At 43.1% G+C, this 17,555-nt stretch overlaps 1 protein-coding gene across 3 annotated transcripts in view; it reads left to right on the top strand.

The window, feature by feature from the left end:
• The window catches only part of CFLAR (CASP8 and FADD like apoptosis regulator), a 65,909-nt gene that overhangs the window by 34,106 nt on the left and 14,248 nt on the right, over positions 1-17,555 (top strand). For all 3 annotated transcript variants that reach the window (XM_077448628.1, XM_077448629.1, XM_077448630.1), the window contains exons 2-6: positions 7,619-7,974; positions 9,943-10,045; positions 14,332-14,467; positions 15,999-16,081; positions 16,400-16,430. In XM_077448628.1, coding sequence (XP_077304754.1) covers positions 7,619-7,974; positions 9,943-10,045; positions 14,332-14,467; positions 15,999-16,081; positions 16,400-16,430 — 709 coding nt within the window. The remainder of the gene's footprint in view (positions 1-7,618; positions 7,975-9,942; positions 10,046-14,331; positions 14,468-15,998; positions 16,082-16,399; positions 16,431-17,555) is intronic.

Genomic DNA, 17,555 nt, shown 5'->3' with positions numbered 1-17,555 from the left:
GCCAGAGCCGCGCTGCGCTGTCACTTTTATAGTGACAATGGGGCGGGGTCACATGGTATATGTCACATGGGTTGGTCACATGGTGACCCCGCCCCCTTACGATGTCATAGTCCCCATGTGACATCAACCCATGTGACCAACCCATGTGACATATACCATGTGACACCGCCCCATTGTCACTATAAAAGTGACAGCGCAGGGCGGCTCTGGCATTCCGGCCGGAGGGAGCGACGTGTCAACATCTCCTGGAGAAGAACAAGAAGAAGAACACGAACGGAAGACCGGGCCACCAGCGGCGACAGCGGCGACAGAAGACCGGGCCACCGCCTGTAAAAGAGCTACAAGAAGGCGCGGTGGCCCGGCAGAAGAACCGAAGGCGGCGACCGAAGAACGGAAGACGGCGACAGAAGACCGGGCCACCGGACCAGGCGCGGTGGCCCGGCAGAAGAACCGAAGAGGGGGACAAGACCCCCGAAGTCGGGAGAAGAGGCCGGCGGCGGGGAGGAAGAAAGCCGGACTCCTCCGCTGGCAAAAGAGCTACACACACATAGCGGAGGAGTCCGGCGAGAAGACCCCCGAAGACGGAAGACCCCCGGCTGTGCAATAAAATATTTTTTTCCCCTGTGTTGTGTTTTTATTTACTTTATTTCACAGGTGAATGGGTAGGGGTACATTGTACCCCATACTCATTCACATAGGGTGGGGGGCCGGTATCCGGGGGCCCCCTTCTTAAAGGGGGCTCCCGGATTCCGATAAGCCCCCCGCCCGCAGACCCCGACAACCAACGGCCAGGGTTGTCGGGAAGAGGCCCTTGTCCTCATCAACATGGGGACAAGGTGCTTTGGGGTGGGGGGGCCGCGCGGCCCCCCCTTCCCCAAGGCACCCCCCATGTTGAGGGCACGCGGCCTGGTACGGCTCAGGAGGGGGGGCGCGCTCGCTCGCCCCCCTTTCCTGGCCGGCCGGGTAGCGTGTTCGGACAAGGGTCTGGTGTGGACTTGGGGGGAACCCCCACGCCGATTTTTTTCGGCGTTGGGGTTCCCCTTTAAGCCCATTTAAGGCGGCGGAGCCCGCGACGTCTCCCTCGCGGGCCCCGCCTACCTGTACACGCACTCGAAATGGGCGGACTTGTCTCCGCCTTACGTGGGCGAGTCCGTTCATTTCAAAAGTTGAGCGAACTGTTTGCCCAACCTTGTTCGTCAAACAGTCCGCTCGTGTGTGGGCAAGTCCGCTCATGCTAATTTTGAGCGGACTGTTTGCCCAAACTGTTTGACGAACAAGGTTGGGCAAACAGTCCGCGCGTGTGTACGCGGCCTAAGAGTGCCCTATTAGATTAGACTTATACCAGGGTCCTTTCTCAGGCACTTACTGAAAGCCAATCATAACAAAAAACAAAACAACACCTTTGTTTCAATATACAATACCACAATATATGTGCTAACTATAGTTGGGGCTCATACACAAACCCCCTGGGAAGTTTTAACAGTAGTACATTTTTTTGAATGTTTCAATATCAGAAGTTGCAAAACAGTCGCCTACATTTGGCAGTTGTAAATTCATCTATCACAGATGAATAATTTAATTTTGAAGCCAAGATCAAGATCAAGTTCAATGTACAAAACTGCTAAGGCAGACAATCCTTTTGCCACACCTTGCTGATAAGGTTGATTTTTACTAAAATCTCATACCATACAATTAATGACAGAACAAACTCATATGACAAAATTTCTTCTTTTAGTGAAGACAGTCCAAACCAGCTAAGGGACAGTCCCATATAAGGGACAGTCCGACCCAGCTGAGAGACGGTCCAATCCAGCTGAGAGACGGTCCAATCCAGCTGAGGGACGGTCCAATCCAGCTGAGGGACGGGCCAATCAGATGAGGGACAGGCCAATCAGATGAGGGACAGGCCAATCAGATGAGGGACAGTCAAATCAGATGAGGGACAGTCCAATCAGATGAGGGACAGTCCAATCAGATGAGGGACAGGCCAATCAGATGAGGGACAGGCCAATCAGATGAGGGACAGGCCAATCAGATGAGGGACAGGCCAATCAGATGAGGGACAGGCCAATCAGATGAGGGACAGGCCAATCCAGCTATGGGACTGTGACATTCCAATCCACCTAAGAGACAGACCGGCGCCCAGCTAAGGGACAGCCTAATACAGCTGAGAGACAGCCCAATCCAGCTATAGGAGTTTGACAGTCCAATTCAGCTATGGGACTGCGACAATCCAATCCACCTAAGGGACAGTCCAATCCAGCTAAGGAGCAGTCCCAGCTGAGGGATATAGTCATAGTCCAACCCAGCTGAGGGTCATAGTCCGACCCATCCAATCCAGCTAAGGGACAGTCCCAGATAAGAGACAGCCCAGCTAAGGGACAGTCCAACCCAGCTAAAGGACAGTCACCGACCTCACATCCATGATACAAGAGATGGTCAGAGACTGTGTGTGGACAATAATACAGGAGATGGTCAGAGACTGTGTACGGACAATAATACAGGAGATGGTCAGAGACTGTGTACGGACAATAATACAGGAGATGGTCAGAGACTGTGTGTGGACAATGATACAGGAGATGGTCAGAGTCTATGCAGACAATTATACAGGAGACGGTCAGAGACTGTGCAGACAATGATACAGGCAATGGTCAGAGACTGTGTGGACAATGATACAGGAGATGGTTTTATTATGGTAATGACAAGCAAACTCTTACCTGGCTAACATGGTATCAAACGTTGGAGCCACCGACAGGGTGCTGACAGACAATCATGCAGGAGATGGTCATAGACTGCGGAAAATGATACAGGAGATGGTCAGAGACTGTGTGTGGACAATAAATCAGGAGATGGCCAGAGACTGTGTGTGGACAATGATACAGGAGATGGCCAGAGACTGTGTGTGGACAATAATACAGGAGACGGTCAGAGACTGTGTGTGGACAATAATACAGGAGACGGTCAGAGACTGTGTGTGGACAATAATACAGGAGACGGTCAGAGACTGTGTGTGGACAATGATACAGGAGACGGTCAGAGACTTGCAGAGACAATGATACAGGAGACGGTTTTATTTTGACAAGCAAACTCTTACCTGGCTAACACGGTATGAAAAGTTGGAGCCACTGACAGGGTGCTGACAGACAATCATGCCACAAAGATGCAGGAGATGGTCAGATACTGTGTTCGGATAATGATAGGGAAATGGTCAGAGACTGTGGGTGGACAATGATACAGGAGCCACTGTGCCATCAAAAGCAGCCACCGTGCCATTAATCGCAGCCACTGTGTCATCAAACGCAGCCACTGTGCCCTCAAACGCAGCCACTGTGCCCTCAAACGCAGCCACTGTGCCCTCAAACGCAGCCACTGTGCCCATCAATTGCAGCCACCGTGCCCATCAAACTCAGCCACTGTGCCCATCAATTGCAGCCACCGTGCCCATCAAACTCAGCCACTGTGCCATCAAACGCAGCCACTGCGCCCATCAAACGCAGCCACTGCGCCCATCAAACGCATCCACTGCGCCCATGAAACGCAGCCACTGCGCCAATCAAACGCAGCCACTGTGCCCATCAAACGCAGCCACTGTGCCCATCAATTGCAGCCACTGTGCCATTAAACGCAGCCACTGTGCCATCAATTGCAGCCACCGTGCCATCAAACGCAGCCACTGTAAAGCATCCTCAGTAAAGCAGATGAAAAGTTATTTTTAGAATGTGTGAAAATAAAACTGTCTTGTCAATGCAGAGTTAATATGGCCTTTGGACTCTTAGATTTGGTGGGGGTGCATTGTTGTTAGGTGTGTGTGTGTGTGTGTGTGTGTGTGTGTGTGTGTGTGTGTGTGTGTGTGTGTGTGTGTGTGTGTGTGTGTATATAAACTGTACCTGCTCCTCGCCTTGGTGACAAATTGGTAAAGGCAGCAGGACTCAGTTGGAGAAGCAACACATGATGTTCTAGCTCTGCCCTGCAGTGCAATCTGGGAGTTGTAGTCTCTGCAGAGCACAGGCACCAGACGGCCATGTTAAAGTCTATGTGCCTGTGTTCTGTGGGAGAACTACAATTCCCGGCATGCAATGGGGCCGCCGTTAGGGGAAGGAAGGGCTAGGACTCGGAGGACGGCGCTGCTGCTATTGGACACGCAGGCAGCCTAAGCCATGCAGATTAGACATTCAGACATACTCTTATCACCCCCCCTCGTCCACCGCCGCGGAGCTCACTCTGTCTGCAGCTGTGTGCAGCGCGCCCGCCGCCCGCTCACCCAGCCGTTTGAGAGACTGTCCCACACTCCACACAGCAGCAGACAGTGCAGGTGTTGTACCTCAGAGACAAATTAGGCAATCGCTCGATGGCGAGGCCCTTCCTGTGGGCGAGGCCTAAGGCAATCGCCTAATTTGCCTAATTAAAGAGCCGCCTCTGTCGCCATGGATGCACTTTATTTATTGTCGTCACCGGAGAAAATAATCAGAAAGATTTGTAGATGCTACAAATCGCTGCTGAAAAGTTGCTGGTGTACCAAGGTCCTAATTACTCACAGGTTGGAAGTCATTTTGATTTGTAGAAGATGTTGTCTGTGGTTCACATAGCAGATTGCAGCAGCTGTTCTCCAGGTTATGAAAATGATAGAATTTGTGGGACTCATTTCTTTTTCTTTACTTTACATTTCCTTTACTCTTTCCCTTTTATACTATTTGGTGCTGATATTTCCTTTGTAGTTTTACCTGGCCAATTATTGTAGAAGACTGAGGTTTTATTTTTTTATTTTTTTGTAATAAATATACACTGATAGAGCTACAGTTATGGTTAAAGATGCTAATAATTTATATTTGATATTTATCTAGGCAGGAAAAATACCATTATTATTATACAGGTTTTATATAGCGCCAACAGTTTGCGCAGCACTCTACAACATGAGGGCAGACATTACAGTTACATTACAATTTGGTACAAGAGGAATCGGAGGGCCCTGCTCCTTAGAGCTTACAATCTAAAAAGAATTGATATTAATAGTTGTGCCCGGGTACCAAATTGATGGCAACATTTTCTAGGCGAAATTGTAGGGTGTTACATTTGTAGTTTTAAGGACTAAACATAATTCAAATGTTATTTATTTTTAAAGCATGTTAGCAATAGAAATGGTTTTCATTCAAACAATTACCGCACGTTAGCACACAACGTGCAGGGTATTGTGGTGCCATTCATTTTGAAAGGCACCACAGCACACAGTTATTTGCCATTCATTTCTAACAGCCTGCATCACACTTTCACTGAAGCGCACAACATGTATACAGTGGGTTGGGTGTATTTAGTTTAAAAAAAAGGGTCATGTCTATTTTTTCATGCGTTAAGGTAGTGCACCTTAGCGCTTGATATTGCATTGCATTTAACATGAAACTGTGGTCTGTCTCTGTGCTATTCATTTTTGAATGGAACCCCAAAGCCCTATTACAGTAGCTAGTATTGCACCCCCAGCGAAGTGCACCACAAAGCACATGGCATGCTTGCGGTGTACTGCATTAAATAAAGGTCAATGGGTCATGTCTGTTTTTTGTTTTTTAAGCCTTCATTAATTCAGCAAACCTTAAAGTGGTCATAAAGGCTAAATGGTTTTTACCTTAAAGTGTCATTAAACCCAGGCTATGAAAAACTCTCATTGTGCATACTCACTAAGCCACTGAATTTGTTTTGTGTATATTGAAATATACCTGGCTGATCCTCCCTTCAGTTGACCCTCCCATCTTCTCTGTGTCCCCACTGCAGCCTGAGATTGTGTAGACCAGCTATTGTCGTCTACTGAGCATGCTCCATTTCGGTTCCCTTCTAAGCCCTTATTTTCCTCTGGTTTCTTATCTGTGCAGCCCAAATAACCATAGAGTAGCACATGTTATCTCTGTCCAGCAGCGGCTCCTTCTCAGACCCTCTTTAAATGTAAGGACTTATTCTTGCTGGTACATAGGATCTTTAATATTTGCAAACAAAATGAAGGTTTCCCATTTTTAGAATAATAAGATGTCAGGTTAGTAAAACAATGATATCCGAACCGATTTAATCATACAGTTTGTAGTTTACATAGATTTGCAAAACAATGGGATAATGGAATATTCCTGAACTTTGTTTTATCTCATGGTTACTGTGAAATTGTGTGAATGCATCAATGCAGTGCATGTTGGCTTGCAGAACTTGAATTAATTAAATGAGTTTACCAAAAATGTAAATATTGCAGAATATACAGCCTCATGCTACATAATCAAGCTCCATTTCATGCTGAATAAACTAAATTATTAATGTATCTTAAATAGAAAACTATCTTTTATATAGATCTTTGCTCCAAAAGAATTTTATTAAAATCAATTAGATAAAAATAAAAATAAATCAATTTTAAATAAACAAAAAAAAATACTATTTAAATCAAAATATATATATTTTTAAATCATTGATTTTTGTCCACCCTGATGTGAATTAGTATGAAAGCGATTGTAAAGTCTCGTATTTTTGTTTTTTTGTTTTTGAAATAACAATAATAATATACTTACCTCCTTTGTGCAGTTGGATTTGCACAGAGCAGCCTGGATCCTCTTCTCGGTTCCTTCTTTGCTGCTCCTGGCCCCTCCCTCCTGATGAGTGCCCCCAGAGCCCAGCAGCTTACTATGGGGGCATCTGAGCTCAGCTTCAGCTCTGTGTGTCCATTCAGACATGCAGCTGCCGTTTTAGCCCCACCCCCTCTCTCCCCTGATTGGCTAATCGACTGACAGCCGCAGGAGCCACGGCTGTGCCCCAGCCAATCAGGTGGCTGAGGGAATCGTGAACATCGCTGGAGAGAGATGGGGTTCAGGGTAAGTATTAGAAGGTGCTAAGATGACTGCTTGTACACAGAAGGTTTTTTATCTTAATGCATAGTATGCATTAAGATAAAAAAAAAAACCTTCTGCCTTTACAATCCCTTTAAGTATATCAAATATACTGTAATTGTTAAAACTTGAAGAAGTTAAAAAAAGAACCTTGGATGCAGATGCCGTCTGAACAAAATAGCACTGCGCCCCGAACCCACCCACTTGTGACACTAGCGAATTAATATTCACTATCGGTTTCCAGCTTTTCCCGGGCCAATCAGGCGGGAGGACAACCTGAAGAAACCACGGCGCCGTGACCCTGGAAGGGTGAGGGCAGATTTGGGGGGGGGGGTTTGTTTATTGCCGCCCAGCCCCCCCACCCACAAATTTTTAAGCAGCAGCTGCCACTGCAGTGCAATGTCTGCTGTAAGGAGCAAACATTTTGTGATCACAAGAGCTTTTAGGGTTATTGACGTGATTTGGAGATCTGTCAGTGTGTGGTGTTATATGTTCTAAGTATATCTTAGGTTTTATTCAGACGATTTTTAGTATATGTTTTTTAGTATATGTATGAATATTGTCAGTTTGGGTTACTGGTCAATTACGGGATTGTATGCTTTGCAGCTTCTGTTGTAGGAGTTCTTCCTTAGATGTCTGTTTTTGGGAAATGAAATAAAAGTAATAATAAAAACCTGCGTCATTTCATCCGTTTGTGTATATAGGATTTGATGTCATACAAAAATTGCGTATCTCTCCATTTACTTTTTTCACCTCTGCTTTTTCTATAGATTGCCCCAAATGAAATATTTTTCCATAAAAAGACATCTTATCTTCTACATGCTGACTCTTCTGTGCAGCAGATTACTGTGATGAGCAAGTATTGTGTTCCTAGTGCAACACTTCTACAGATCGAGGAAGAGTTGGAAGCAGAGGAGCGAGACATGATATTGTTTGCTTGTCGAGACATCACAACTCAGACAAATGTTCGGGAGCTGTTAAGTGAATTCAACGAAAAATTTGTACATGGAATAGTTGAAGTGTTATGGCTGGTGAAAAGATTTGATCTTCTAAAAAAATACCTACATATGACAAAAAATGAAACTGAACAAATAATGAAACAAAACAGAATAGTTTCAGATTACAGGTAAATATTTTCTTTTGCCCTATTTTGAAATGGTATTTTTTAAGCAAACAGATTTTCATCATTGTATAATTGTTTTTTACCCCAACATTTTATATTACTGATATGTGTATGTTGTACTATGTACTTGTGTTAAAAAAGTATCCTGTTCTCTTTGTATTGCTTGCTCTGTGTGAAATACCTGGTGATCCTGCCAGCCCCCCTGCTTTCCTATTCCAAACTGACCATGCTAGGCATGAGAGCGCACATCCATCCCATGATGGACAGTTTTCAGGCTATGCTGGGAACACAGCCTGATTATCCTCCAATGGTCAAGACTTGAGCTGACACGCTCCTTGGACAGCCCTTTACTGAGAAGATCCGTGTATTGCTCTTTTTTCAGCCTCTTAGTGACACGCCCCCCCCATCCCCAAAGTCTCCACCCCCACCTCTCCAATTCTCGAATGCAGCTGAGAACAGAGGTTATATGATCACTTGGAAAAAAACAAAAAACATTAAATCACTATTTTAAACTGAATAAGTTCACATATACCTTAACCCATTTCCTGAGCAGAGCACTTTTTGCGATTCGGCACTGCGTCACTTTAACTGACAGTTGCGCGGTCATGCAACGTTGTCCCCAAACAAAGTTGCCGTACTTTTTTTCCCACCAATAGAGCTTTCTTTTGGTGGTATTTGATCGACTCTATGGTTTTTATTTTTTGCGCTATAAACATAAGAGCTTCAATTTTGAAAAATAAAATGTTTACTATAATAAATATCCCCCAAAAATATATAAACATTTTTTTTCCTCAGATTAGGCTGATATGTATTCTTCTACATATTTTTGGTAAAAACTAAAACACAATATGCGTATATTGATTGGTTTGCGCAAAATTGATAGCATCTACAAAATAGGGGATAGATTTATAGCATTTTTATTATAATTTTTTTTATTAGTAATGGTGGCGATCTGCGTTTTTTTTTTTTTGCTATAAAAATGCATTGATTACTGTGTAAATGACACTGGCAGTGAAGGGGTTAACCGCTAGGGGGCGGTGAAGGGCTTAAGTGTGTCCTAGGGAGTTATTCTAACTGTGGGGGGAGGGGCTATACCTCACATGACAGCGGCCATTGTTCTCAATGACAGAGCAGTGATCTCTGTCCTGTAAGGCAGAATGGGGAAATGCAGTCACCACTTCTTAAAGGGGTTGTACCTGTACACCCTTTTGCCCACTAGTTCCATTCTGCCGATGTAAATCGGCGTGTGCTGGTCGGCAAGCGGTTAAAGTAGAATTCCCGCCTAACACCAACTGTGTTTAAAAATGTTCCCTACTCCCTCCTGCTACCTATGCTGCCTTACCTGTGTAAAAATATATGTATATTTACCTGTCTTTAGCCCTCTATGGTCTAGCCACATGATCCGCAGCTCATGTCTGGCTCAATGTCTAATTCTTGGTTTGGCTTGGTCAACTTTGAAAGTAAATAAAGTGTTTGTTACCCCAACACTTCATATTCCTGATATTTGCCTGCTGTACTGCGTACTTGTATAAGAAAGTATCATTTTCTCTTTGTATTGCTTCCTTGTGAAATGTGTGAAATTCCCTGCTAGTCCTCATGCTTAACTATTAAAAACTGACCATGCTAAGCAGGAGAGCACACTGTGGTCAGTTCTCTAGCTAAGTTGGAAACTCAGTGTGCTCTACTCCAATGATCAGACTTGTCCTGACACGCCCCATTGCACAGCCATTCACTGGGAACCTCAGCCTGCTGTTGCTTCTCCTCCCCTGCTCTTATGCAGCTGAGAACAGAGGGAATGTGATCACTTAGAAATGAAAGGCAAACATTTTTGTATAGATATAAAACATTAATATATTTTTTCCTTTTTTATATTTTAAACTGAATGGGTTGTTTTACAAGGTGATTGTTTACAATCCCTTTAAGAAATATATATGAATGAACGTGTTTTTTTTTTTTTTCTTACCTTTGCAGTTATCTATTGGTAGACATCAATGGAGATTTGGAGGAAGAAGATTTGAAATCATTTTATTTTTTGTTAAAAAATCAACTAAGGAATGTTGGAAACATCAAAAAGGCATGTATACTAACTACAGTGCTATTCTACAGTATAGACATTCTATTCACTGGAGCATCCAGTTGACTTGAATGATTCATAAATGTTAAAACTGATGTGAATATACAGTAAGTACATCTCTTAACCTGTGTTGTCACAGGCAAGATTTTAAAACTTCCTTCAAAGCTGATCAGCTTTCTTGAATCAACAAATAAACTGCACACGTCTCTTTGTGAGCATGAGGGCAGTGTGTAATCCTATTGCCACCTGAGCACTCCTTGATGCCTGAAAGAAACACATTTGTTGGCTAATAAGAACAACACACATAAGCCCCCAGAGAAGCCCTCTTTGTTGTGCTGCACTTAAAGTGGAAGTAAACTCCCCTATAGTTTTCAGCCAAGGAAGCTGCCATCTTTGCCTCTGTTTAATCTTCAACTGCTATGGTGCTGCACATGTGATTCTTTATGACACCAGCCATTGGATGGTTTGATAGTTTGGCTGAGAGCACAGCCAATGTGCAGTTAGCATTCCCGGCATGCCTTTTTTTTAACTGTTTAAATCCATGGGTTTACTTCCACTTTAAAGTGTTACTAAACCCGCAACAGTAAAATCTGTCTGTATATGCAGCATAGCATGTTTGTTATACTCACCGTGGAACTTAAAGGGTTAATCCTCTGTATAAAAAGTGTGGGAAGCCCCCTTGTTATTATAAGCCATATGTTCCATGTTATATGTGGTGTCTGCAACAGACGCAGCACAGGGCAGTTCAGCTGCATGCTGTGGATCTCTCTGCCTGCCTCTTCCTGCTCAGCTGAGAGTAGCAGGTAGGAGGAAATCTGTTAACGCTGCAGGCTCTGCTCATGTAGTGTAATAGCTGCATGAGCAGAAAGAGGGATGTCGGCAGTCTGCGGACAACTCACATCTGGCATTCCAGGTCCCACTTAAAACGGCTGCGATCTTAGTTAATTTGTTGTAGAACCCACTCCAGTTTCTTTTCTATTCTGAAAAAGAAACTGACATGAATGACACAGTTAGACCTAATGAAAAAAAAAAGCATTCAAGAGGTGCTCGGGCTTTGATCAAAACAAACCTACAAAGTAGGGGGAGGGCAATACCATTCAGAGAGCTCACTGGTTCAGGTTAGGCTACTCACAACAGACAAGGCTACCCTCCAGTGGGTACCACAGCAGGTTACCAGAAAAAAAAACATGCACTAATGGAAGGGAACATCAGACCAAAGGATAAGAGTCCAAATTAATTAGTTTATAGTAAAAAAACAGCCAATGCGTTTCGGGGTTCAACAAAACACTATATAATGTACCTTTGACTGATATTATCATAAGTCTAACAATCCATATAAAATCTTGGCTTGGTAAACATACATATATAAACGTGTACATATTTTATAAAAAACTTACCTCAGCCCATTAGAGACAGTGATGATCTGGTGCCATTAGAAAGGCTATGTATAACGAAAAATACAAAGAATATGATATCAAAAATGTACAACCTGTTGCTAAAGATGGACGAACTGGAGATCCCGCCATTAATAAAAAAATGGGAGAGGGAATTAGGATCACAAATTGATAGGAACACGTTAGTAAAGGTGTTGAAATTAATCCACAGTTCTGCAGTAGATAGTCAAACCGCGGAGATGAATTACAAATGCTTAACTAGGTGGTATGCTACCCCAGACAAGACTAGCAAATATCAAACTGCCAATTCATCTGACTGTTGGAGAGGCTGTAACACATTAGGGACAATGGCCCACCTGTGGTGGGATTGTCCCATTATAAAGTATTATTGGGAAAAGATTCTGGGATACATAAGGATAATCGCCAAACAAGAAATAGTGAATGACCCCTCCCTGGGCCATTTAGTTACATGGAGCGAAAGGAGAGATGGCACAATACAAAAACTCGCTAGTCCCATTGCTCTTAAATGCAGCCGAAAGACTTATACCTAAAAAATGGAGATCGGCAGATAGCCCACTATTATGGGAGTGGCTAGATTCGGTGGAAGAAACGTATAAGGTGGAATGTTTAAAGTATAATTTAGAGGAGAGGAATGAGGGGATTAGGGAAAAATGGAAGTGTTGGAGGGAATTTAAAAAAAATGTGGAGTTATGTTGAAGCTCTGAGGTCCTAGTAAAAGATGGCAAAAGCAAAAAAGAGCCAGAGAATTGGGATTGAGAAAGGATACATTGAGGAAGGGGGGGGTTAATGATATACTCTATAGTGGAGAATGTGATTACCTTGGAAATAGAAAGACGAAGGGGGGGGGGGGTTGGTTACAAATACCCCTCTTGGAAGAGAGTACTGAATAAAAGCAAGAATAAAAATATTACTCTGATATAAAAAAAAAAAGAAACTTAATAAGCCATGATGATGTGGAATTGTGTAGAGACATGAGGAGAGACAACGTGACCTAGGTCTCTTGAACGATTAAGCTGAGGTGGCAAAAAAAATAAAAAATAAAAATAAATATCAGATGATGTGATTCCATTTTGGAATTATTATTTTTTTAAATCTGTGAGCCCTATTTTTGAAACTTCTGTTCACTAATGACAAATTTCTTTTTATTGTTGTTTAAACTTGTGTATTTGTTTTCGTTATATAGATAATGGTATGTATTAGCCATGTAGCTTCTGATAATAATTCTAAAAATGAACCTATTACACATTACCTCTTGCCATCAGATATTTGTATATTTTAATTTCTATGCATGTGTACATGTACTGTATATATGTGTATAGTTGCATATGCACATACACATTTATATACTGTATGTATATCTATGATTTTCCATGGTTGATAGACGTATGCTTTTATGAGCCACATTTGCATTATATTTTGTCATTTAGTGTAGCACCCATGAATTGGAAGTTCTTTCTGACCCCCAAAACACATTGGCTGTTTTTTAGTATAAACCAATAAATTTATTTGGACTCTTATCCTTTTGGTCCGGCGCTTCTTTCATTAGGCATGTGTTTTACAAATAGACCTAAAAAAGGTCTATCAACTTAAATAATATAAGTTAGTTCCCTGGTATATTTTCTAAGTTTTAAACCAGTTCCATCTCCTCCTACCACAGAAGGAGGAAGTGGGACAGGTGGGGGGCAGTGGGTTAGGAGGGGGAAGTGGGACAGGAGGGGGGGTGTCACATGAGAAGAGCAGGGTGACAGAAGGGAGCAGCTGGATGAAAGGGGGGCAGTGGGAAAGGCTAAGGGCAGTGGAACTGGAGGGGGAAGTGTCATGGGAGGAGGTCAGTGGGACAGGAAGGGGGCAGCACCACAGATTAGAGGCAGTGTTTCAGGTGGGGGGCGGTGGGGCAGGTGAGAGGCAGCGTCACAGGTGGGGGGCAGCAGGACAGGTAGGAGGCAGTGTCACAGGTGGGAGGCAGTGTCACAGGTGCGGGACAGGTGAAAGGCAGTGTCACAGGTGTGAGGCAGTGTCACAGGTGGGGGGGGGGCAGCAGGACAGGTAGGAGGCAATGTCACAGCTGGGGGGCAGCGGGACAGGAGGCAGGTAGTGTCACAGGTGGGAGGCAGTGTCGCACACACCTAGGAAAGCACCAGTCCTCCCAGCTCTCACCTGTCCAGTAGTGCCAAGGGGGGTAGCTAAGCCTGTGTCTCATCTCTAGCAGGATCTCCGTCAGCAGCTGCAAGAAAGAGTGGGGGGGGGGGCTTCTCCATCCTGACCACCTCCTCCATGGGGTCCTCCGCTGGCACCAACTGACCTCACCCACCCCGCACAGCCCGGCGCACACTGGTACCTGACCGGAGCCTGCCTGACTGTGACAGCGAGCCCTAACTTGCATGCACAAAAGGGGGGGCCTCCTTCACCCAACCTCCTCCCCTATGGGGCCCTCTGATCTGCACACACAAGAGTGGGGAGGGGCTCCTCCCCCTGATGTCCTCTTCCCATGGGGCCCTCCGACCAAGCACCTGACCTCACTGCACACGTGTGATCCACCCACCTCTCCACCCTCCCTTGCATCCTGGCAGCAGGTCTGCTCTGACAGCAGTGGCCCTGTGTTAAAGATGGCCCATGTTGTGACCCGTGGTCCGGGCCCCTCGGATGCCTGCGCCCCTTGTGTACCGGCTGTACTCCCCCTGATGGCGGCCCTGGGTGCAGTTAAAAGAAACATGACACATTACCTTTCTGCCATCAGTGAAAGTGAATGTCTGTCTGCACATCACACAGTCCTGGCAACTGGGGTCAACTGGGGTCATATTGAGCACCAGCATTTGATTTGATGCAGAAAATAAATATTATTTGCTAAACAGATTGTTATTATTCCCACAGAATTTTCTGAGTCTTGTAATTGATCTGGAGAAAAATAACCAAATATCACCAGAGAACTTGGACTTGTTAGAGCGGAGTTTCCAAACAATTCACAGGGTAGACCTGAAAAACAAAATCCACAAGTTCAAACAAAAGGGTAAGAGACTGCATAAAAGTTGCTTTTTTCTCTTGTTCAATCATTATTAGAAAGTATTCAAGAAGAAAATAATATAAAGGTTGCATAATCAAATCTCATGAGATACGCCAAGTTTTCATACAAACATTACAGTCAGAAAGGCAGTGGTTAGTACTTTAAATGTATGAACAAAGATGATGATGTCACAAGATGCAACTGAGGGGCTAAGGGAGAAGAGTTGTGAAGGAAAACTCAGAAGTTATGGAAGGGGTAAGACAAGGACTAAGATTCTTAGGTAAAGGAGCGGGAGTAAGGTTTGGCCAGGGAGGATTCTCAGTCATTCTGTGTAGTGGGTATTAACATACATCGTAATTCAAGGAGGTGGTACTCAGAATTGGCTGTTAAAAATTAAGAAACCCACGATTCCCAGACCTTATATCTTTGGCATAGAGCATTAAAACTTAGTCGTTAATGAAGACTTTGAAGACTTCCATCAAGTACAAAACTCTGATAGCCATACTTTTGCTATTGTCTGTTTCAGAGCTATCAAGGAGGTATAAATTAATGCTTGGAAATACCGGGGTTTCCTGTTTAAGAGTGCTTTGTATGGGTTAATAGGGAGCTAGAATAAATGGTGCAGTACCCCTACCATTTCACAAAGAAAGTGTAAAAAAAAATGTTAAACACACACACACACCATTGGGAAAAGTCCTTTATTAAAAATAAAAAAAAGATTCCAGCGGTGGTAATCCACTCTTGCTATCCAGCGATGGATGATCATCTCTCCGGGATCCAGCGATGGATGATCTGATCCAGTGATGGGTGATCTCTCCCTCCAGCGCAGCGCATCCATCCTGTCTCGACCGGAGATACTACAGGAATCCGTCACCTGACCCCGCCCCCTATGACACAAGGGGAAAGCCGGGCTTCCCCAGTGACGTGTGGGTGACCACGCCCCCTCTGTTGTAACGGAAACCTGCTGAAGATTTGTTCTCAATTCCTTTTCCAAGAACAGCAGTGTGAGCAGGACATGAAGTGAGTGTAAACCCTTTTCATCAGTTCATGGGCAGGTGTAAAAAAACTGTCTCAAAGCAAGCCTATTTAATGTGGAAACACAGTGAGTATTGACAGTGCAGTAATATATTGTAACCTGGTAGACATTTTGATAGGGATAAAACTAAAAGCTATAATGTAATTAGTTTGTATAGCTGATCGCACTATGCGCTTAGTTTTTTTTGTGCCTATTGAAGGAAATTGTACTATGTTTGTGGAGCCTGCCAAACCTGACCATGCCTTAAAATTCTAGATGCCTGGCTATTTAGTGAACCAGTAAATTCAGTACTTTTGTAGGCAGAGAGCTGAAACAATTATACAGTTCCCAAGTGATTTTCTTATGACTTTACTTGCTGCTTGCTTGTTCTTGGCCAGCGATTCCAGTTCTCTCCTTATGCATGTATTGCAGCAATGTAATGTATACATTTTTTTTTTTATTGTGCCCAGACTTATCATTTACGATTTTTTATTATAAGTTAAATACATGTCTTTCTTTTAGGTCATACTGCAAATGGCAGTCACTGCATCAATAAAATTGCTGTACCTCCGCCAATAACTAGGAATGAAGTATCTTTCTCATTTGTAAGTCATTCAGCTGATACAAGAGCCAGTACACAATATGTATTTTCAGATAAATGCTTGTACTTTGTGATTTGTTTATATGTATGATATCCATTAGAAATGCATTTATTGCAAACTATGCTCATTAAATTATTTACGTTTATGGCTTTAGTGCATGGCCCTAGCTAGGAACTAAACCCTCCTATCCTATAAAGATTTGTTGATCTTTTTTTATGTTTGTGTGAAGCTCATTGAATTGAGCTTACTGTGTTAAACTACGAAAAACCCTCTATGTAAACATAAATACAATTATTTAACCTTAAGGTATTTCTATTTCAGAAATCTGTAAATGTGAGCAATGGACATAAAGGTAAAGATTACATTTTTTGATTGGAGGTTGTTTCAATTTACTATAGTATACTCACTATAAATCTGGTATAATGATAACAATAATAAAGAAGCGCACTACCACTAAAATTCTTCTTTAGCAGTGTATAGAATAGTGTTGGCTTTCTACTACATATAGCATTTAGCGCTATTATTAAACGTTTAAAACTGGTCTTATATCTGAGAGCATTTTCCACATGTTTACTGCTGCTCCTTAGAAAACTCCAAAAGAAATGTTGTATTTTTTCCAGCAATGATCCAATTTTTGTAAAAAAAAATCCAGATTATAGTTGTCCCACTGACACCTTCTCCCATTTCAGCTGTGAATCTTTGTAGCTCTCTCCCTTACCATTGGCCTCTTCTCTGAATAATGCCCTTCTTACCTTTTCACTGTGTTTTGGTAGATGATCATCTACAGACAAATTTTCCGCTGTGCCTTATTTATTATTATTTTTTTATCCAATTGGAGAACCTATTGACCGGCATATGCCCTAGCAAATGTCAACAAAATTCCCTTTGGCATAAGCTGTATGCTGTGATTCTTTCCTCTGTCACTAATCTGAAGCCACTATTGCTGGCCAATCCCAGCTGGCAAAATGACAGCCAGGACTTACTCTGCATCACAATGCCAGTTGTTGAGAACAGTGTTTGGGAAATTATTTGAGAAACACAGTATAATAACATTATCGTCACGTTGTATTTACTCTGTTTACTTCAAGTGCAAATCAAAAGGGTGGTCTTTGATTTGCATATGATGTCAGTTGAAGCAACCCTACAAATAAAGTGAAAAAAATGTACAGATGCGAGAGCTTATTTGGTTAGTAATCGATTTTAAGGTGCTGTGGGGAATAGTCACAGTTTAGGTTGTATGGATAACCCAACCCTGATTGGTGCTTGTCCAAATGTTATCCTGTAACTGTTTTGTCTTCAGGATCCTGCCATATTTAGGATCACTGAAATTTCACAGAGGTGGGATAATTATGTGACTTTTAAAAGTAGTTGGTTGTATCAGGGCTTATCACAGCAAAAGGGAGTGAATACTTATGCATTTTTTATGATCCACCTCAACTTCAGGTACTTTATAAAACTCAGACTCCAATCCATTTTA

This window comes from Lithobates pipiens, unplaced genomic scaffold (genome assembly GCF_037356315.1).
Source record: "Lithobates pipiens isolate NorthernLeopardFrog02 unplaced genomic scaffold, aLitPip1_a1.2 Scaffold_22, whole genome shotgun sequence".
Lineage (NCBI taxonomy): Eukaryota > Metazoa > Chordata > Amphibia > Anura > Ranidae > Lithobates > Lithobates pipiens.
Note: the sequence above shows the minus strand (reverse complement) of the source record. Positions and strands in the feature narration are given on the sequence as shown.